Source organism: Gymnodraco acuticeps, unplaced genomic scaffold (assembly GCF_902827175.1).
Source record: "Gymnodraco acuticeps unplaced genomic scaffold, fGymAcu1.1, whole genome shotgun sequence".
NCBI lineage: Eukaryota > Metazoa > Chordata > Actinopteri > Perciformes > Bathydraconidae > Gymnodraco > Gymnodraco acuticeps.
This window is the reverse complement of record NW_022992126.1, coordinates 4,457,116-4,479,041: the sequence shown is the minus strand read 5'-3', so window position 1 is coordinate 4,479,041 and position 21,926 is coordinate 4,457,116. Positions and strand designations below refer to the sequence as shown.

General features: G+C 41.8%; 1 protein-coding gene across 11 annotated transcripts in view; it reads right to left on the bottom strand.

Moving 5' to 3' along the window:
- Positions 1 to 21,926, bottom strand: part of adgrl3.1 (adhesion G protein-coupled receptor L3.1) — a 135,726-nt gene that overhangs the window by 35,248 nt on the left and 78,552 nt on the right. For all 11 annotated transcript variants that reach the window (XM_034203300.1, XM_034203302.1, XM_034203303.1 and 8 more), the window contains exons 7-11: positions 20,045 to 20,833; positions 8,703 to 9,125; positions 7,566 to 7,669; positions 5,710 to 5,895; positions 4,062 to 4,100 (exon numbers count right to left, since the gene is read on the bottom strand). In XM_034203300.1, coding sequence (XP_034059191.1) covers positions 4,062 to 4,100; positions 5,710 to 5,895; positions 7,566 to 7,669; positions 8,703 to 9,125; positions 20,045 to 20,833 — 1,541 coding nt within the window. The remainder of the gene's footprint in view (positions 1 to 4,061; positions 4,101 to 5,709; positions 5,896 to 7,565; positions 7,670 to 8,702; positions 9,126 to 20,044; positions 20,834 to 21,926) is intronic.

Genomic DNA, 21,926 nt, shown 5'->3' with positions numbered 1-21,926 from the left:
AAGGGGCATCTGATGGTTGTATTTCTCCCGAGACCGTCATGGAAGCTGCGTGTGCGTGCGTGTGCATGCTTATGCGTGCGTGAAGTGCGCTATGTGTTATAACCGTCAAGCTCTCTAATAATGTGTTTGTGGCTGCAGCCGCTGTGCTGTTTATATTGTTTATACAACTCTCTGTTGTCTGCCTTGGTTATGTTTTATTCTGCTGTTGATACTATAAGGAGTGTTGGGTTATTTGATTTCTGTAACCAGCTTTTTGCACCCGCTGCGGTGTCTTAAATCGTTTTATTTATTGTCATTTTTGTGTTTTTTCTCTTTCCCGCTTATAGCCCTAATCGATAGTTCAGTTTGACATACAGGTTGTTGAATGTTCTCTACAGAAAGTGAACGTGTTTTATGTTATGGATATAAGAGCTCTGTAGGGATGTTAAGGCTATACTCCACATTGTCATGTTAATGCACTTTATGGTAGAACCATAATATAATTGAATAGTTTTACATAAAACATTATCATATAGATATTCATTTCTACCTCTCCCCACTATCCTATTTAACTTTAATATAGAAATTGTTGCACAGTACATTGTAATTGACCTACTGTACTTCTTACTTTTTCTCAGTACAGTTTAAGTCAACTATTCAACCAGTAACTTTTGGGTAACACTTATTTATTCAGTTAATTTATTTCAAGAAACATAACATTCACTTGAGATAAACAATAATACCCATATTGGCCTACGTTTTCCTCCCCCTACAAAAAACGTTTAACCCTGCATGAAAAATGTGAGCAAACACTTTATTTAGTAATCCTTTTACAATTTCCCATTTTCCTCCTAATAGCTTTGTCAGAAGGAGAATTCTTTAAAACCTGAATGATTTCCGACTGCTTGTGTTTCTTGCACTGTTGGACGTCCTAATATTGTAATGTACCAAAATCCCTGCAATTAACTTGATGAGTGCAATTATTAATGAAAATATTGCCAAAACCACAAACATAGTAGTTAGAGAAAACCCGCTTTTCCTGTCAACTGCCTGAATTGTGGAAGTAATGCTTTCTTTGTTGTTCTAATGCAGTTTGTGCTTAACGAGGCCATATGCAGTGACATATAAATGCCATACATTGTTGCCGTGCATTGTTATAGCGTCCGGGATGAAAGTGGGCTTTTATGTGTGATGGCATTAAAATGTGTGTGTTGGAGGGTGTGCACAAGGGGCTGGGAGAAGCATTGCAGTGCATCATTCTGCTCCACTTGCTGTACAGTATTAGTGGAGGCAACAGAGAGAGAGATAGACAAGGGGGGGGTGCTCTGGAGGCAGATATGACAGCAGAAGCACTGCTTTCCATTCGCTCACGATCTTAGTGCTAGTCCCAAACACTCTCACTTTGATGTGTTTCAGATAATCCCCCTCTTCTACTCTCATTAAACTTTTCATTGCTTTTTATTGAACTTTTGATTACCTTGCATTTTCAATTTCATATAATTTTTTCATTGAAATGTAATTCGCTGTCGCTGCGATTGGATCTTTCGAGGAGAGGGATAGGTAAGGAGAAGAAGGGGTGTGATTTCCTTGAGGTCCAGACATCTCCACATCAGAAACTCAAAGATGTAATACACTTGTTTGCGTGTGTGTGTGTGTGTTTCTATGTGCGTGTGTGTTTCTATGTGCGTGTGCCTATAAGCGCTAGTGCCGTTGGTGACATTTCTATCTCCAGAAGTATGAGGGCTAAAATGGAGACAGGTTTTTTTTTTAGAGGTCTTCAAAGAGGGGAGAGACTCTGCAGAGACAGATAAGGGTGTAGTTGGTGTGCATGTGTGTGTCTATGTATAACAGGGTAGACACGCGCATGAGTGTATGCGAACCCACGGCATGCAAACACACACTCACATGGCAGTAAATGGGGCAGAAGTGAAATGCTTTGAAGCGTTGGGGTAATCCAGCGTAAATAGCAGCGGCAAGACAGACTAGAGCTGGGCTGTTCTACTACTCCCAGCTACAGAAGGGGAGCATGGGCACTTGAGCATGTATGTACAGTATGTGTACACACGTGCAGAGTAAAGACAAACTTCGCAAAATGGCAGAGTTAGAATTAAAAAAGTAAGAAAGGGGCAAGAGAAGAGGAAAGAAATAATGGATTGTTTTCCTCTTTTATTCGCTTGGCTGAGCTGCGAGAAAGAGCATGTTTTGAAAATGTTTTCATCAGAGAAGCTGGCTTATCTGTCAGTTGTTGTTGGAGTTTGTCTTCCCTGACAGGATGAGTTTGCAGCTAAATCAGGCTTTAAATGTGCAGCATGTCATGTTCTGACCCGCCAACCATAAATAGAGGGCAAATTAGACATTGTCATTGAGCATTACTGTCTCCTCACTGCCCCTTTATTGTTTTTCTTTCTCTCGCATTCCATTTTTTGTTTCTGTGAATCTCCTCTTTCTGTTTAATTTCTCCCCCTCCCCCCTAGTTTACCCCCTTCTCTGTTTCTCAGTCTACTGTACCTTGCAGACTCTACCTCCCTCCATCAATCCACCCTACAGCATGAAAGCCTCTCCACACCACCAACTTCATCATGAATAAATTGCCAATTTAGTACACATGAAACGAGTCCCCAGTTCCCCAAACGAAGTGAGAGAGGAGGAGAGATGAAGTGTGAGAGGGAAAGAGAAGGAGAGAGAGACAGAAGAAAAAAAAGAATTCAATTATTTTTCGTCTCTATTAAGAACCCAAACCTCCTGCCCACTCTCCTCACTTGGCAATTAGTGCTGTAGATAATTAACGAAGAGAGGGCAGCACCACACCACATCCCTAATCACGCACATTTCTATCTGGCAGAGTAAGGGACTGTTGGTATAATTTTGCTTCACATTACTAAGGCTAATTATATAATCGATCACTCCCAGCCCCCTGCCGTATCAAAGGTATATGGTGAAACGTTTTGATTTTGACCTGTAACTCGAAAGCAGCCACTCCTTGAGATTCAGCATGTATTGGTTTAAGGAGGGGCGCATCACAATATCTTACTGTCTTGATATGATGGGATGAGATCATTGTTGAAAATAAATAAATATTTGTAGCGTTTGTGTGTGTGTGTGTGTGTGTGTGTGTGTGTGTGTGTGTGTGTGTGTGTGTGTGTGTGTGTGTGTGTGTGTATGTCAGTTTGCATAGTCCTAAGCCATGTTCTATGATGTGACATTGCTGACTGGTGCTGACGTTAAGACTTTTCAGGGGAGAGTGGAGAAAAAAGCCTGCATCAGGAGAAAAAGAGCTAGCCCATCAAGGGTGTGTGTGTGTGTGTGTCGGAGGATGCAGGGAGTGAAAAAGAGAGACTCTGCAGTCTATCTACAGTGCATGGTTGAGGAAGGTGGGGTCTTTTGATGATCTGAATAGTGATTTTAGATGACCAGAAACATGCCTAAATGATGTTGGCTTTTCCGTTCACGGTGTTAGGCCGCGGCGTCAACACGAACAAACATCAATGCAAGCAGACCAACAAGGAGGCAAATACATGAACAATGAGCCACAAACAAAAGCCGGTATTATTTTTGTATGGCACTGAAGGCTGCGACCAAGCAATATATAACAGAGTATCTATCACACTCCATTCTCTCCCTCTGATACAGCAGCAGAGAGGGCATTTGAGTGAATGGAGATGGATAGCGAGTCATTTGGTTTCAGGCAGCCCTGTTTACAATTCTGCAGACAAAACCGCACAATAGATGAGCTACTGATTGATATTGATCATGGCCTCTTATCAGTGCCATTGATTCTGATAAAAAGTGAAATTGAAAACAGAATGCAAACCCTTTGAGGAGACCCAAACTTTTGTTAGCAGTGATTGGTGATGCACGCTGTGGTCTCGAGCCGTTTAATGGCAGACCTCCTCAAAGGGTTGGGATGCAATTATTCAATCAACTGCTGCAGCATAGAATTAACATTCTACGTCGAGCGCTGCAATGTGTAATCACACACAAGCTGAAATTGCGAATTACATGCCGGGTGTAAAGAATGAAAACAAAACATGTGGGTCATATGGTGTGGTAAAGTAATCAACGATACCAGGAAGCTGAAATACCTGTGTGAAAACCCTGCAGGACCTTTCTCTCTTCTGAAGCTGCAAATTCAAACAATTTAGCTGTTAGCGATATAACACCTCTCAGAAACACACACACACACACACACACACACACACACACACACACACACACACACCACACACACACACACACAACACGTACACACACACACACACACACACACACACACACACACACACACCACACACACACACACACACACACACACACACACACACACACACACACACACACACACACCACACACACACACACACACACACACACACACTTGCTTGCATACAGGCAGTGACACCGACTTCATTAACATTGGCACACATTTTTTTTGATATTGTAATTCTCCCTCTCTCGCCCCTATTTTCATTCATTCTCCATAACCATCTTTCTACTATTCCTTTCCCTTTTCTTCTTCCAGATTTTTTTTATCATTTTATTTTTCCTCTGCTCCCTTTTCCCCTCATTCTCTTCATCTACTGTCAAGTTAATTGATGGCATTAATTACTACGCCGCTCGTGCTTGATCGGTCATATTCGATTTCCTAACAACAATTTGCATAATAAGCTGACACATTACTCAATTAGGCATCTATAATTGGGCTATTATTGAAAACAAGAGGAATGCTTTTCCTCTTTTATGGAGGACTTTTTTCAACAAGTTCAACCTTTTAACAGGCCATTTGGTCAACAGCAAAGGCAGATGAATCGTTTCACTTACACATGCTCTGTTATGTATTCACTCGACACGTGTTACTGAATAACTAAAATAAGAGGGAGCAGAGGAACTGTTTAGTGAATCCACTGAGCCACTGAGCCATAGATGAGAAAAGAAACAAATAAGTGATTCTATAAGAGGTGGCAGCATCTGTCAATCTGGCTCCTAAACCCTGCCTATCACTGTTAACCTCAGCAGACGATCAAGAAACAGTCCGCCATCCAGTCAGTTAGTCAATTAGCCAGCCGGGCCATTCCCCAATGATTTATCTCACTGTAATTGATTGCCTACATGAAACAAAGTACAGAACACAATTCTTTCCTCGTCTACCAGAGATGTAAAAGTCATCTTTTGCATACTCAGGATAGAGTTTCCATTAATGTAATCCAGAAGTAAGCACTCAAGCCCAATAGTCGACAGTATCTTCATAGCCATAGCTCAAAGGTCTGAAGTTCTTTAAACAATGAGCTATGAAATAAAGTGTGTCCCAAGCCTGTTTTTATCTCAAGTACTGTATGTTTTAATAAGAATATCTCCCAGGGCAAAACAGAGGTTTATTAAATTTCATTCTCTATCTGAGTTGCCAAATACTATAAATTGTCTTCTATTACATGTTGAGCAAAATGTGTTATTAAGACCCCTAGAAGAGGATAAAATAATCTCTAAAAGCAGCTATTATTATCTGGAAAAGTACATTTCAAACCCCTGAAGATTGATATAAGACAATACCACTAACCACTGACGCTATTTATCTAGGTTTTTGTTCCCTTTTCTGTCCTTCATCCCTCATTCACTTGGTATTCTTTCCTTTACCCTGCATTCTTCTCCATATCAGTGTCTGCAAGAAAATCATTCATCTCACTCAACCCTTCACAATACATTAACCTTCAAACGGAGGGTTTCTTGGAGCAGTACCTTGGTGAGGCTGCGGGCTGCGCTGTCCTTGCCCCCGGGGGTGAGGTTCCTGAGCTGTACGTCCAGCAGCTCCACCAGTTGGGCCATGGCCCGCACGGTGGATGGCACATCGCCAGGACGCAGAAGACCCTTGGTCTGCTCTGCCAGCTCTCTGGCCACGATTGCTGCTGTCTCGCCCGAACGGAGCTGTGAGCCAAACAGTGTGATGGGGCGGGGAGTGGAGAAAAGTCAAAGATTTCGACAGATGGATGAAAGTAAAAAAAAAAGAAAAAGTAAGTCAGATGAGGTGAGAAGGGAAGGGAAAGTTGGGAGCAAAGTCAGTGAGAGTGTGAAGAGGAGGAAGGTGTGGGGGACAAGGACAGAGAAAAAAAGTTAAAATGAAAGGAGGAGAGATGAAGCGCAGCGATGTAAAGGAAAGATGGAGTGAGGGAAGTACATTTAGAGCAATGGGGAAGATGAGAAGAAGAAAGGGGTGGGGGTGCAATAGGGCAAGAGAAGGTCAGTGTTGTTTCCAGCAACTGATAACTGTTAAAAAATTATTTAAGAATAATTCAGAGACGTTTCCCATATTTAGCACTTCTGCTGAAATGCTGATTTCACAGAGACCATTTCTCCTTGTTTTGTCCTGTAAGGAAACCCTTATAGCAGGGGTGTCCACACTTTTTTCACCGAGGGCCACATACAGAACAATATGCGAAGGGCTGGGCCACTCACTAGAGGTGAGGTATATAGACTCATAAATTCAGTTATAAGTCAGCAAAATCAATCAGATACTTGAAAATGCCTTAAGAAAAAAAAACAGCCTACATCACAGCTCTCCATAGGGTTTCATTTATTTTGTTACAAAAAGTGTTCATCCCTTAAAACAGAAGCCTCAGATTGCTCATAATACGGGGAAACATGGCTTTTTTCTTATAAACCTTTTAATTTAATGGGGCGAAGCCTGCGAGCTAGTTCAGGCAGTCAACTCGAGCACTTATGCTGCATTCATACATAACGCCCCTTGCCACTCTACAACCAACCAAACAGAGTCTCCTTAATATGCCGCTCTATTTAACCTGCCTCTCTCTATGCATTGCTTGCTGCTGCTATTGCTGCAGCTACTTCCACGTCGCTGCTGCTTGCCTGCCCCACCACCACCACAGCTTCCACCTGTAGGCTCGGGGGTTAGTTATTTAATCATCACTCATCGTGCTATGTATATCTGTGGAGTGATGAGGCCCGAGCCTAGATGCCAAACTCAACTATATGCTGCTTCTACTGTAATAAACATGTTAAATGAACTGAAATTATTTGAAAAGTGGGCTTATTAAAACATGAATACTACTGTGCAATATATTTGTACATATATATTTAGGAAGTACAATATAATACAGCACAAGTTTCATTTGTGGGTCATATTCCATTATACTTTTTGAATTTGCTGAGGGCCGATTCAAAATGGCCCGCGGGCCGCATTTGTCCCCCAGGCCGTATTTTGGACACCCCTGCCTTATAGACTTGTGGCCCATTTGAGAACATCTACAAGCATCTCGAAGAACACAGTAATGTTTTCCCATGCAAAAGGAATGCTTTCTATGTAAATTAACCTATTAAGATGCATGGTAGCTTATTATGAGGAAAGTGTGAGTGAATGACCTTATTGGACATCTCCATACCCCTACAGCTAAATGAATACTCTTAGATCTCAAAAACAAGTCAGGGTTAACAGCTGAAGATGGAAACATGGCTACAATCTTCCCCTGTAGTCAGTGTGTCTTCATGTGTGAGAAATTGCTCAAGGACCATATCCATAACATATAACCTTAGGAGGGCTCCGTGGGAGCTATTGGGGCCAGCAGCGCGGTCTGACTTACTTTCTGCATAATGTGGTTGACCCAGGGCGACGTGCAGTTGCTGAGGTCAGGTCCTTTGGGATCCCAGTAGCCCAAATGGGCTATGCACACGTACGTGGCCACGCCTGTAAAACAAGCAAAAACAAACAGGGTAAGACAGAGCTGACATTCACCAGGAGACACGGAGATTCTTGAGATGCTTTGGGTGCACTAAAGCAGTGTGTATCTGCAGGGTGTGTGTGTGTGTGTCTGTGTGTGGATGGATGCAAGGAGGATTGAAGAATCACCATTGTCATGTGGGCTAATAGATTGAAATAGGAGAACTTCTTCTACGGAAGTGTTTGTGTGTTGTGAGAAACTTCTGCTGAAATACATGTTCAATTGTATATGTTGTAATGTATACGTCTTACTTTTAAGACACCTCATATTCCACCTTTAGACCCATTTAATCTAAATGCTCTCAAGTACTCTGTCTCTGCCAAAACCAATACAATGCAGACATGGGTGATCAAGGATTGACCATTGCTGTAGAAAATGTTTTTCCTCCCTGTCAGATATTACCTCTTGTTGGTGTGTCCATTGCATATAACCATTTGTCTATTCATTTTCATTTCAAATATAAGATCGACAGATTACTTTCAATTAACACAATTGAATGATTGTTATAAGTTATGTTTTTTGTTAACACTTTGATCACATTTCGTCGTCTTTAAATGTGGTCTTACATTTGTGTTGACTTGACTACATTTGTTTATTGGAGGTAGTAGCTTGTTACTTTACAGGGTAAGGTTTCACGTGCAATTACACATGCAGCTCGTAAAGTGTGATGCACTCTATGAATAACAGGCCAGCAGAATGTGGAGTATATAGACCAGCTACAGCATTTATATACTTGTTTACAGGTTGAGACTAAGTTCATAAAAGATGCTGTTCTGCTGCTTTGACTTTTGTATTTTCTAATGGTGGTTATGCTTTTACTTAGGAAAAGGATAAACAAATGTTTACTCCTTTGCCAATGAAACATGTTTACACTCATAGGAAGAGTTTGCAAAGAAGACAATGGACAAACCTTTAGGACATACTCCTGCCAACAATCTACTAACATCCTAACATGTTAATTCAGCTATACATCCTACTCTCTGCCTTGCAGCCTCTTACCCAGGGTTCCTACAGGGCAGGGCTGCTTGGCTTTCTGGCCTTGCTGCGTCCGGGGCCATGATATCTCGGCTGTCAGCCTTGGACTGCAGAAGTCTTGTGGAGGCAGGGGAGCAGGCTGAGGGGCCGCTGGGGGGACATGCACCGGGGGAGAGCGCCCTCCTTTCTGGTTGGTGTCGGGAATCTGGTTGGTGTCGGATGCTGAGCCACCGGCGGGAACCGGGATTGGCTGACGAACCGTGGTGGTGGTCCTCCAGCGCTGGCCAGGGGAGATGGTGAGGAGAGGCCGGGGGGTGGTGAAGTAGGGAGGAGAACGAGTGGTGGTGGTGCGGCTGGTTGATGAAGAGGAGGAACCTCCGCCTACAACTGGACCCCCTCCGCCTCCTCCTCCTCGGTTTGGAGGCATAATGGGAGGTGGGCGATAGTCTGAAGAGAAAGAGAGAGAGTTTAAACTAACATGACATCACCTTGGCTATTGAACAAAGAGCCAGGACCCAATATGTGTTTTGCAGATTTGTAGGTCCAACACAACTGGAGTCTGGATGTTTTTATGAGCACCTTGTGCGAGGACATGATTTCAAAATGTATTAGATGCTAAAGTAAAAACAACCGAGTTAAAAGAACTGTGATCAAGCAAACTATCTGTGTCAGCTCAATTAGTGCCCTGCAAGCATAAATAGTATTAAAAATAACTGACACAAACACATTTAGCAGGCACTCATTTACACAGCACTAAATAGCTGTGACAGGGAGTAGCTCGTGTTTCTAATGACTTCCCTATGTTGGTGTTTCATTCCTCATCATTGTCGCAATATGCCAGATTTCTGTGGGGTCTTTTTTCTTACTTCCAAGTTCAGAATGTATTTTCAAACAACAATTTGTGTGCAAACTGGATATGACATATTGTATGAATGCAAAACTAACAATTGGTTTGTCCTGAAAATGTGTACAAGGTTACCAGTGTTTCCTATGGGACTGGTTTTTTTAACGTTTTCATGCATGATTCATAACGCAATGACATCACGCAAAGGCAGAAAGGTCACTTAGATGCATATGACACACTCTTTTATTGTCAATATTTCATTGTAAAAATACTAAATGATTCAGACTGACCCTGTTCAGGGACAGAAATAAAGAATAGATGGATTAGGGGGCCATGAAGAGAGGAATAGAGCATGTGAATGTGAAGTGTTAACGTCCTCTTGTTAAAATACTTCACCAGGGTATCTCACTTCATCTGCTTCCCTCCTGTAGCTTTCAACTGCACATGCTACAAATCAATATTGAAGGAATCGAAAGTTGAGTAAAGGGAAATAATTATTTACAGCTTTCTGTCACTTTCCCTTTGAATCATTTTTTTCAGTCTCCAATCATTTGGAAGTCATTATGTGTAATATTGAATTCAGTTGGGGCCCATTTTAATAGCCACCTTTTTATTTGAAAATATTCTTTAAAAAAGCAGGGAATAGCTTTGTCCCTCACTGTGAACACTTTAATTATCCAGCTGAGATTGCCTTAAATTATATTAGGATAAACTATCTCCAAGAATATTTTGGGGAATTTGTTATCAAAGAAGAGAACATACATCCTGTGTATGTCCGAACCTGCAGAGCTTCCACATCATGTGAATATTATAATAACTCTACATTTTATTTTAGACTTTATTTTTGACTTCATATTCCTATTTAAAAACCCATAACATGTGGATTGCCTGAAGTACGGATACAGGCAACAAGCAAACAGAAAAACAGACAGAGGCCCTAGATCACAAAGCAGCTTAAAGCTGAATTGTCACAGTGTCATGTAATGTCACCTTGACAAGATACATTTTGGATTTATAGAATGGAGATATTTTCTACACACTGTAAGAACAGGGACGACTGAACCTGGTTGAACTCTCCTAAAAAGATTTTCCACCATCTCCATGCCGACCAGAAAATATCAACAAGATGTATTTTTATTCTGAAAAGTGTGAAGTATACAACATCATGCTACATGATTTCTGGGTGATGGGGTCCTCTGGGTGTTCAAGCTATCATTTGCTGCCAGGTGGGGTAGCGAAAGTGTGAAGTTGCCTTGTGTGACTTTCCTCAAGTCTGCCATGATGTTAACATTCTTGATTATATGATTTTCTGCACAAATGGAAAGCACAGGCGCTTGTGTTTCTCTGTCTAAGGGGTTGGTGTGCCTAAGGCCATAATATGTACTACATGCGGGTCCCTGACATTGAAGGGTTATAGAATTTGTCGTCTCAATGAGGCCGTGTGATTTTCACAGGAAAGGACTGTGATACTAGGCTGTATTTGTTACTGCTATGTTGTTGTTTTCTTAGTCTACTGCATATTGACTGCCTAATTTGGGGATGTGCTGGGCACAAAATAAGTTGACTGCAGTGTTTTTGGAAAACGTTGTCATTTTGTGATGCTTTTTTGTTCGTTTGGGGATGAAAATAATGTGTCAATGTGTGGAGAATTAAGACGTGTGGGTTTTAGTAAAGAGTGGCGGTCGTATTTATATTATTTACTGTGAGCCTAAGTCGATTTTGCAGTTTAATCAAAGCGCAGTACCTCTCTCTGTTTCCCTCTGTCTCTCTCTGTTTCCCTCTCCCTACCTACCTGTCTGTCTGATTGACTGACAGCCATGAAACATCCCGCTCCTCCTGTACGTTCTGTTCTCTTCCTCCACAACTCAATGGAGTGTTTCCGTACCTAAACTGTGCTGCTCCTCATTCCTGAATCACTGCCGCCCTGCCTCATGCATTCTCCACGGAACATTGCCATCAATCATGCGTAGCGGCAGTGGCCTAGGGACTAGCTGTCAATCTGCGTGTGTGTACACTTATGAAGCGGAGAGTGAGTCGGTGTGTGTGTGTGTGTGTCTATCTGCACTCAAACGGGAAGCTCCATTAGGGCCTCTGCCACAACAATAGAAGAGTAATGGTGTGTGTGTGTGTGTGTGTGTGTGTGTGTGTGTGTGTGTGTGTGTGTGTGTGTGTGTGTGTGTGTGTGAGGTTGATGTCTGCTGTCATTTACTGTAAGTACAGGGCAGGAGACACAGGGGCGGGCAGCTTGAGGTGAGGCAACACATGCAAGCATCACAGGCAGCGGGCCACACCACCTCACACACCATGAAGCTCCATCCCTTCTCCTTCCTCCGCTGTCTCCTAGACATTTACCATCTGATTGGATGACTCACACATACATTTGTTTCGCCTTTTTGCCACACTTTTATTCAACCCATTTTAATTTCTAGATTTCTCAGCACTCTCTTTCAAGTGTGCTCGCCCGTATCTTTATTCTGTCCTCCTTGCTTGTTATTTTCACGGCATTGAGATGGGGTGGGGGGAGGTCTTGCAATGTGATGAATTCATCACTGGCATGACTGAAGATGCTGTGGAAGATGCTGTAGGGAACTACCGGAACATGACATAACTGCCTTATGAAACATTTATAGAGAAAAAAGGCTAGAGGTTGTACTCATGGGGACTGATGTATCTCACCGCGTTTAAGCTTAGGAAGCCTTGACTAAATGCGCCGTGACAACTTCAGGATGTCAGCTAACCTAAACGTTGTGCGTTTCGTTGGGGCTGATGTCAAAAGAACAAGCATGTGACAGAACCAAAATACAGTTACAAATTCAGTTAAGATGTGTTCCTATAAATGGCGGACCTGCCCATGCCTGACACATTTTGACAGTTATGATAATACATTGCCTCTGCATTTCATTTCAGGTTACCCTGCGCTAAAGGATGAATCCTCTTGCAGCATTAACTATTATGTTAAGCACTGGGCAAGCAATATGCTTGAACTTAATAACAACATATTATGTAGGTCTATGCTAAATAGATTAATCATTATTATACACAGATGACATTTAGGTGAGTTGATGCTGGAAATGCAATCATTGAATAAATAACTTTAAGTATATTAACCATCTTTTAAAATGTTTTAATAAAGGGATTCTGTTTTGGAGGTTTAACTGTGTGTACATGTAAGATCAGATAGTGTTTTATTAACTAAATAATAAATGAACAAATATATTTCTTAAACTGTGGTCAACAAAGTATTTACAATTTTTTTGGAAGAACTCATTTTAACAGTAATCCTGAAAAATAAAACACTTTATGGGCATAATCCTAATGAATGGTAATGATGATTTTATAAGAAACATAATTATATCTGCTAAGGAAGGAGTGTGATACAATTGAATGGACTTTAATGGTTGATTAATGAACACTGTGTTGAGATTGATTTGTCCTCGGCCATTTACAAGGTCAAGAGTCAACCTTCTGTTTTATCTTTTTTGCTACCATGGAATCAAGTCCTTTTTCAAAAGTGCTCAGTCAAAAAAAGCCAGTTTAAACTTCTACTCTTCCATAATGAATGGCCAACTCCATATGGTGAGGTAAATTGTTTGGTGCAGATTGAAAGCTCTGGAACAATTGGTGAGATATTCTATTTTATTCTGTTCTATGTGCTATTCTGTTTTCCTGACCTGTAGCAAGCCCAGGGGAAGGTGAGACAATGGCAGGCTGGCAGTAAAATTGTTCCTGGAGTTGTCTATCTGTCACCACACTGGAGGGGCCATAGAGATGCTGTCTGTCAGCCTGGGATGCTGTGGCACATGATCATCTGACACGCAGACAGATGTGTGCATGTGTGTTTTTGTGTGACTGTGTGTGGCGATGTTTTTCTGTGCGGGTGTGACTGCCTGCCTCTGTGTTGGTGCCGAGAATGCTCTTGTTGACTTCTCACTCGGTAAACAGAGGGATCGTAAATCCACAACACAAAAGGTAGACGGCAGAGAGCAGAGAGAAAAATGAACTTCCTCTGGCAAGTTTCCCACAACTTCAGAGAAGCGGCATACGGCGTGTGAGAGAGAGGGGGGGGAAGCTGAAGCTAAGAGAAAAGGGATTTAAATTAAGACAGAAGTTTCAGAGAACTGAGAAGACTCATATGGGCTTCTTAATATGCAAGATGATTAGTTTCTTAGAGTTTCCTTCAAAGTTACTGCCTCCACAAACACACCATGCTGAACAGTATGAAGGGATGGATCCGGAGGGGTAACAGCAAAATGATAATCTGACTGAAGGGCACAAAGCTTTCTAGGCAGTAGTAGAAGCACAGACATTGAATAAGGCTGCATACTGCGATAACTCACTGCCCCTATGGCTGAAGTGCACACACACAGACGTACACACACTCCCCTGTACACTTAACTTGTCACTGAGTTGTGCGTGAAGCAACACACACAAATGCATGCAGATACACACTTGAGCAGAAATGTACTTTTCACTCACTTGCTATACACACACTCGTACGCACACAGAGCTTGCGGCGAGTGGCTCGAGCCCGCTGATAAGACAGAATGGAGCACTTCAAAGCAGCGATACTTGGAGATAGAAAACAACCTCAACTAATAGAGCCTCCCTCAAAATGGCTGCCAGGCACCACCACGTTCCACAGCTAATCCACATACAGACACATCCCTGCTCAGCCCTGTTGGATTACCAGTTGCATAATCATGTCTTCCCTCCGTTGAGGTCAGAGACACCTGAAGCAAATTTGCCAATTACATGCTTTTGACTTAATCAGGGGAAGTTCCCTTGTTCAAAGCAAAAAGCTAAGGGTTCAGGACAGGTTTTTGTTTAATAATGGAGGCTATCATCAGCATATTCCTATACATTCCAGACTCTCATCACCATTGATACACATATATTGAATTTATTTCAATTTAGTAAGGACAACGGGTATGAATATAGGCGTTGAGCTCAGTCCTACTGCGTTAGAATGAGGGCTGTAGCCTCCAGCAAATGACCCTGTGGCTATTTAAGATTTTTGCTCCATATCATTTATCAGCCTGGTTCATGATTTGAACATTTAAGATTGTATCCACTTTAATCCCCACCTTGTACTATTTTTATAATTAAAAAAATGAAATCCAAGTAGAGCCATGATGACAGGCTCTGCTCTCTCCTGTATTTACTTCCCATGGGGCTGTGGGTTCCCCTTCCACCCTGTCGTCCTGGCTCGGCCTGCTTAATTTGGCATGTGCTTTTTGGCAGAAGAAAAGTGGTGCGGGGCCAAATGCACGCAGAGGGCCCGGCTGGGGCAATGCAATCGATAAGGACACACTGCAGGCAAGGAACAGGTGCACAAGACTCTCTGAAACAGGGTTCATTCTGCTCAGACGGCTGTGTCGTAACCCATTTAGGAATGAAGGGGAAAAGCAGGGAGAGAGGAGACAGAGGGGAAAAGACAAAGAAGGGAGAACGGGGGGGGAAGTGAAGGAGGGAGTGTAGAATAAGGTGTGAAACTGTGAAAGCACTAGTATGTTGTCATGTTACCTTGTTATGCTAGCATACTGGTGTAGAAGATTGTGTTCTTCTTTAAAGGTTTGTTTTATTTTGGAAAGTAGATCCAGTAAGAGACAGTATTAAATCTTATGATAGGATTAACCACTTCTGGATAGTTCTCTGCATTTTCCTTTTTTGGAATACCATACTATACTACTCTGACCTAACATTTTGTATTAAAAGCTTTTTACTTCATTTAAGATAATAAAGAAACCAACCTATATTTTGACACCATCTAGGTGGCATGAACAGTTATTTTAAGGACAATACGCACACATAAATACACAACTGTGTGTGACAAGCCAGAAATGTGCCGAGGGTTGAACTAATCAGTGATCTGGTGAAAGAGGGTCTCCACTTGTGCCATTAACTCTTGTTATTCTCTCCACTTCAGCTTGTTTCCAACATTTCCTGCACTGCTGCTTAGCCATGTCGCTTGATTGCAATCTGGTGCCAAGGAAGGCAAAAAGGGAGAGGAGTGGAGAGGTTGGGGTGGGGAGGGTGGTGTAAATAAGTGAAGAGGGGTGAAGACAATAGAAACGCCATGCTTGACTTCCTTAGGAAATGGAACTCTGTGATTCCAGCCATTAAGAGTTCAAAGGTGAACCTTTACATTTCCGTAAACTGACAAGTGGCAAATAGAGGTCATCTCTTTATAACTGTGTATTTAGATTAGAATAGGATGCCAGCGTTTGATTACTCTCTAATTAAGATTGAGGATCTCACTTTAGACACTTTAAGTATTTGACTGTCGTAAGCAATGAGCTAGAATAATTGAGTTTTTATTTGTAGTTAAATAGATGTCTGAGTTATATTTTTGACTTTTTCAAAACTGTCAACAATAATATAATGCTCCAAATTGCAATCACCCTCTAAAATAAGGTCAGACGAAAATATTGTTTTAATTAAAATTAGTGATAGTAAGCTATCTAACTGTCATGTTTGAGTTCTTTTTTCAATATGAACTGTTGTTTTGTAGGGCATAATTGGGAGGTTGAGCTGTATAGTGGGTGGGGTTATTGTGGGTGACTTTCAGCGATAGAACTTAAGCAATACGCCCTTTCAAAGTTATTTAGATAACGCTGTAGTACTTATCAAAAACAATTATGTTAATAAGTTGTAAAACCGATTTTGTCACTTTCTGATACATTTATTTTCCATTGTCCTTTAAAAATACCTTCAGGGTTGTTCAGGAAACTTTTCATAGTTATGTACCTTTCCACTTGTGCCAAAGTGTAAAGGGGCTGGTTTACGATACGATAAGCAATCAGATTGTCTCAATGGATCATAAGAACTTAAGTAGATCATCACTTTAAATTCTAGGAGCAGGACATATTATAGTAAGAACTGGGGCAGCAGAATAACATACGGAGAAAGATACAAGATGGAAAAGGCAGCATGCGCCATTGGAAATTTGTTTAGTTTTATCCCTGTTTGGCCGTTTTTTCCCGAAGATGCAGATAACATGAATAATTGTGTGACTTTGTTGGGAAAACTTTCTAAAGTGTGGTAAGGCAGACTGGAGGTGATAAATTATTCAAATCTTTCATCGGAGCCATGCCGCTTGCGTAGGACAAGCCTCTATGATATGCATGTAAGAAGACATGATGAAACAATTCTATAAACAGTAGAGAGTGAGAGAGTGTTTGGGGAGTGTGGGGCGTGAGGAAAGGGTGATGCAGAGACAACACATGCAATCACGCAATAGGCCTATAATATATAGATCTGAAGACATTAGATGAAAAAGCTTTGTGCGATGTTGGAAAAGGTTGGGCGCAGAAAAGGAGGGCAGATTAGGCGGGAGATAAGGAAAACGGAGAAAAAATAAAGTGGAAAACACACAGTTAAAGACAGATGTACGGAAAGGGGCATTTTGAGATTCCTGCCATTGTGAGTGTATGAGTTTGTGTGAGGGATGGGAAAGAAAGAACGAATAGGTATTTCAAAGACGGGGGAATAAATAATGGGTATTTAAAAGAAAGGAGAGAAAGAATGGTTATATAAAAAAGACAAAGAGTAAGTACAAAAGGATATTGGAGACAATAAATGCAGAGAGGCAGCCGGCTTTCTTCTCAAGTGCCAAGGGAGAAAAAGATATGCATTTCAAAAAGAACATGTTCTGCTTCATGGTGTGATGGAATTCATGGGAGTAAACCTGTATGGTTTCTGTTGACCTGTTGTAAACTACACTGAAGATTTTTTATTTATTTTCCTGGAATGTTTAAAATCTTGCTTGAAGCCAACCGTATGTGTTATAGAGGGCTGGGCTAGACTTTCAATACAGGAGTCAATTTGATTGAGTACCTTTATACTTTGAAGCAAATATAAACCTTTTTTCAAGACTTTCTTTTACAAAAGCCCCATTTTTTCAAACTCAGCAGTTTGCATTGTGTTTTAGCACAAGCCCCAACACTAAACATAGCTAACATTAATGCTACATATTGTAAAATGAATGACTTAAATGAAGATATAACTGATTAAAATAGCAATTAAACAAATTGCCAAGTCCAAACAGTGCAAATGCTTCAGAATGACCTATTTTGAAGCGTCCAGTGAGCTGCCTTTGTTCGCCAGTTGGGCCGACAGAACACAGTAATTGGTGCTCCTGCGTTGTACCCCAATTGCACTCAGTCCTCAGTGGCCTACTTTGGCCTTCCTTTACTCCATGGCCCATTTCCTGTCTCATTTTATATCTTTAAGGAAGTCCATATGAGCCGAAACAAAAACAGTGTAAGCATTACGCTACATTGGTTATAAGTGGAAACCCTCAGAATGGCCCCTTTCCTTTGCCTGTTTCCTGAATTAAGTAAGGAAAAAAACACCAGGGCTGAAACATGGAAGGTTGACCCTACAGTATATGCTCAATATATATTGAAAATCATGGACAAATCTAGAATGAATGAAGAGCAAAATATAGCGTCTGCATACAATAACAAAATCAAACTCGAGTGAATCGACTTAGCTGCCTCATTTTCTGAAGAATGAGTAAATCATGCAGTTAAGGTAGTTAATTTATTCCTTGTCTTTATTGAGTGAGGGAGCAGAGCGAGGAGGGGAGTAAAGGAGCGGGGAGGAATTGATTGTATGTATTTATCTCCCGCTGGTCAGCAGTCTGGCTTGTTGCTGTGCACTGGAGGTCATTCTCCACATTGAATCCTCATTGATCTCCTCTTTAGAGCCTCCTGAGACACTGAGAGCTCCATTATGAGAGTGATCAGACTCTCAAGCATGCACCAATAAACACGTATGCACACTCATGAATAGAGAAACACAAACTCATAGTCTAAGTACATTAACGCGTAAGAACACAGGCCTGCACATCATTATGCACGCATAAACACACACACACTTTTACAGCCAGGCCTCCCTTCACACACGCACAGTAATCGGTAGAAACCAAGTTTAGCGCTGCCTCTCTATAATTCCTTGTACTGCGCCTCCTAACTGCGTGTAAGAGCATGCATTAATTCAGACATCATTTAATAAGACACGCCAGCCAGACTGCCTTGACCACTCCATAGAAAGGTGATGAAAGGCAATTACACTGGCAAATAGCCCTTCAGGCTCCAGGGGCCTAAGCCCTTCCATCCAGAGGAAGGAGGGAGGGGTGGGTGGGTGGGCTCTAACCTCTCATCAGAATTGAAAACAGAGTCACTTTGGGTTACACAGTATTTCTTTCAGACGGACGCAGCGATACTAGCGATGGTTGATCTACAGTAAATGAGCCGACCTTCAAATTGGATTCATGACCTCTCCGACCTGGGCTGAACATGGGTCAGACCCTGTACATCTCGGATAAATAGGCATATCTATCAATTTCATGACTTTTTCACCAAACTCACCTTCAAACCGCACTTGCACGGATTTACTGATTCACATATGACCGTCCCAGGGTGGTGCTCAAAGGATTTGAAAGCTACACTTTAGGCAGGAATGATTGATTTTTGTTTGGCCCCTTGGCAGTGTAAACACAACATTGACACAACACCTCATGAAATCACTGCAGGAAACACTCACCTTTTTGCTCTGTTTTGGTCTCTATCAACCCCTTAGGGAAATGTTTGCAGCCAAACCATCTTCTATGTTTAACAGCTTGTCCGCATTTTGTTAAAAACAGATGACTGCTATTGTTGTGTTTGTGTCTTGTTTAAGTATTAATATGTATTCAATTTGCAAATTGTGGTATCCCTAACGGTGACAACCAGGGATGAACCTTTGACAGCAGTCTCAAAAGAGGTCAACAATACATATGTGCAACTTCAAACACAGGTTTAAGTTTCTTTAGAATGTCATTATAAATGGATGAACTGAAATTGGCACTGTTCCGCTTTCCTCCACACACTCCTGGCTTCATTCTTGGGGAAGGCCTTATGATTTGTTAAGCAGCTGGGGAAACTAAAGAAGGTACAGTAAAAGGCAAACGAACATAATACAGTATATAAGGCTCAGAATAACTTTAGAGATATTCCGCTAAGGTGCAGATAAAAGAAAACATTGTGAATTATTCTGTATCTGACAAAAGCAGCTCTCAGAGTGTTCTGTTTTAGTTTAGTTTATTTTGTATTTTATCTTTTAATTCTAAAAACTAGCAGACACAAGTGGTGGAGTAGTGGGAGACAATCATAATTGAGAAACCGTAGTTGCACAGATGGTGCTTTTCCTTTCTTTTGTAAGTCTTTTCTCAAAATTAATTATTAGAGAAAGATTAGTGGCTGTAAGCATTCCTTATGCCACAACAGAAAGTAATTCATCATCATGGATATTAAAAGGAATGAATATTAAAAGGAAAGCAAACATGCCAAGGTATTCCATGTGAAGATTTAGCAAATCACATCACAGCCTGTCTAATGAATATTGTTGGAAAAATGCTTAAACCGACTTCTTTGTTCTTGGTATTACGCATGGTACTAAGTTGAAAAAATACATTAAGAACGGAAGAATGAGAAGTCAGAGGTGGAGAGAGAAGAATTGGGTGTAAAGTGGGGCCTACCATTGTTGCCGAAGTCCAGCGAGTACTTGACCACGTGGTAGTTATTCCACACGTACAGCAGGTTGTCTCTCGGGTTGTAATCCACTGCGGCGATGTACTGGTAGGAATTGGGGAATGGTATGTTAACCGTCATCTCCTTGCTCTTATCAGTGTTGTACATGTAGTCGATTTTGTTTCCAGTCCCTTCATTGTCGTCATCTTCGTAGACTGTTTTGACCACGTACAGGACTCCGCAGATCATGAACGCATTGGAGGCGGAGCGTTTGTCATACGTTGAGTCCCAGGAACCTTCGATACGCAGGGTGTAGGGGTTGAGCTGGCTCACCACGATTCGCCCGTTGTTCTGCTCTGTTGCATAGATCACCCACAGCCCGTTCTCGTCCACCGCTAGGTCAATGTCTGACTTTCCCCCCCAGCGGTATGGTGAGGTGTCGTGGTAGTTGGCATTGGCAATGATGGCCTCACCACTCTTGATGCGAGTGCGCAGGTCAAACTTTACAATGTTGCGTGTGCGCTCCTTGTTGAAGAACAGAGCGCCGTCATAGACTACAAAACCAGTCCCGTCCACACGGTGTGGGAGTTTGTAGGTGGTGGTGGGACGTCCTGCTATGAAGTCCTCCTTTGACGAGTACTCTGTCAGTGTGTCAGTGCGGTATGGGGTCCAGGGCATGTAGTAGATCTTGTCTGAGGCCTGCAGTGGGTCTTTGCACCACGCACCGGACTGGTGATCTGACTCGAAGAGATGTTCACTCTGGTACACTCCTCGCAGAATGCCAGGGCAGAGAAATACTGAGGAAAGAATGATAGCAATTTCAACTCTGTAAAATGTCAACTATCCCGTCTAGTTTTTATCACAGTGTTTGTGAAATGTTTGCCTCTTTTCATAAATGTTAAATAGTGCTGTAACTCAACCTTAACCACAACTGGCTGACGATGACATGATAGACTGTGTTGTGATTTGATTTTTGTATAGTCACTGTCATTCTCAAGAACAGCAACAGCATGTCTCCTATTCAACAGATAATACCCTGCTCTCACAACTACAAGAAAAGGAGAAAATAGCACATTTTGTTCTGCCACCAGCCCTCCCAACCCCCACCCCCTTTCCCGCTATTCCCACTTCTACCTCCCTCCCCGGCTCTTCATTAGTCTCATAGCTCTTTCTTCCTTTCCCTCCCTTTCTATCTTTGTCATGAACGCCCAACTGTAGAGCAGAACACGTCTTTTATCGCCTGCTGTTTCTCCAATTGTTACAATAATTCATTCCCCACTCTGTGCTTAGTATTCCCATCTTTGAATTCTGGGGTCATGTTTTATGAGTGATGTGGGAGATGTGGGAGATGTAGTAAATTCTGGGAAGCCAGTGCGACTGGAGTCTTAGGGACCTTTGTAATTTAACTGGAATGTTGTCACATACACATACATGGCAGATACTCTCACAGACGGGCCAGATGTGCACTGTGGTTTTCCCATTCTTCCAAATAACAATCTCAGATCCCACAGAAAGGGCTGGGAATATTGATTGAATTTCCATTGGCTATTCAAAGCACTGGCACAATTTTCATATCACGGGGAAGCATTTGAAATAGTAAATGTCAATGTAATTTTCTGTATATTGGTTCCTCATAAAAACATGCTCTCCCCATGGAGAGTTTGCTAAGTGACATTCTACGTGCTAGCATGAAAAAATATGGGTCTAGAGAGTGTCTAATGAGAACCAGTGTTTCTGAATTGCCTCTATACACTGAGATCAAGCTGTCTTAAAATAGCAGCAGTGACTTTGAAAGAGATGTCGCTCTGCCGTTAGCTACAAAACGTTTCAGGCGCCGACATCAAAAAGTGACACCCAACCCCTCATTTTGAGTATGAGTGCATGTGTGAA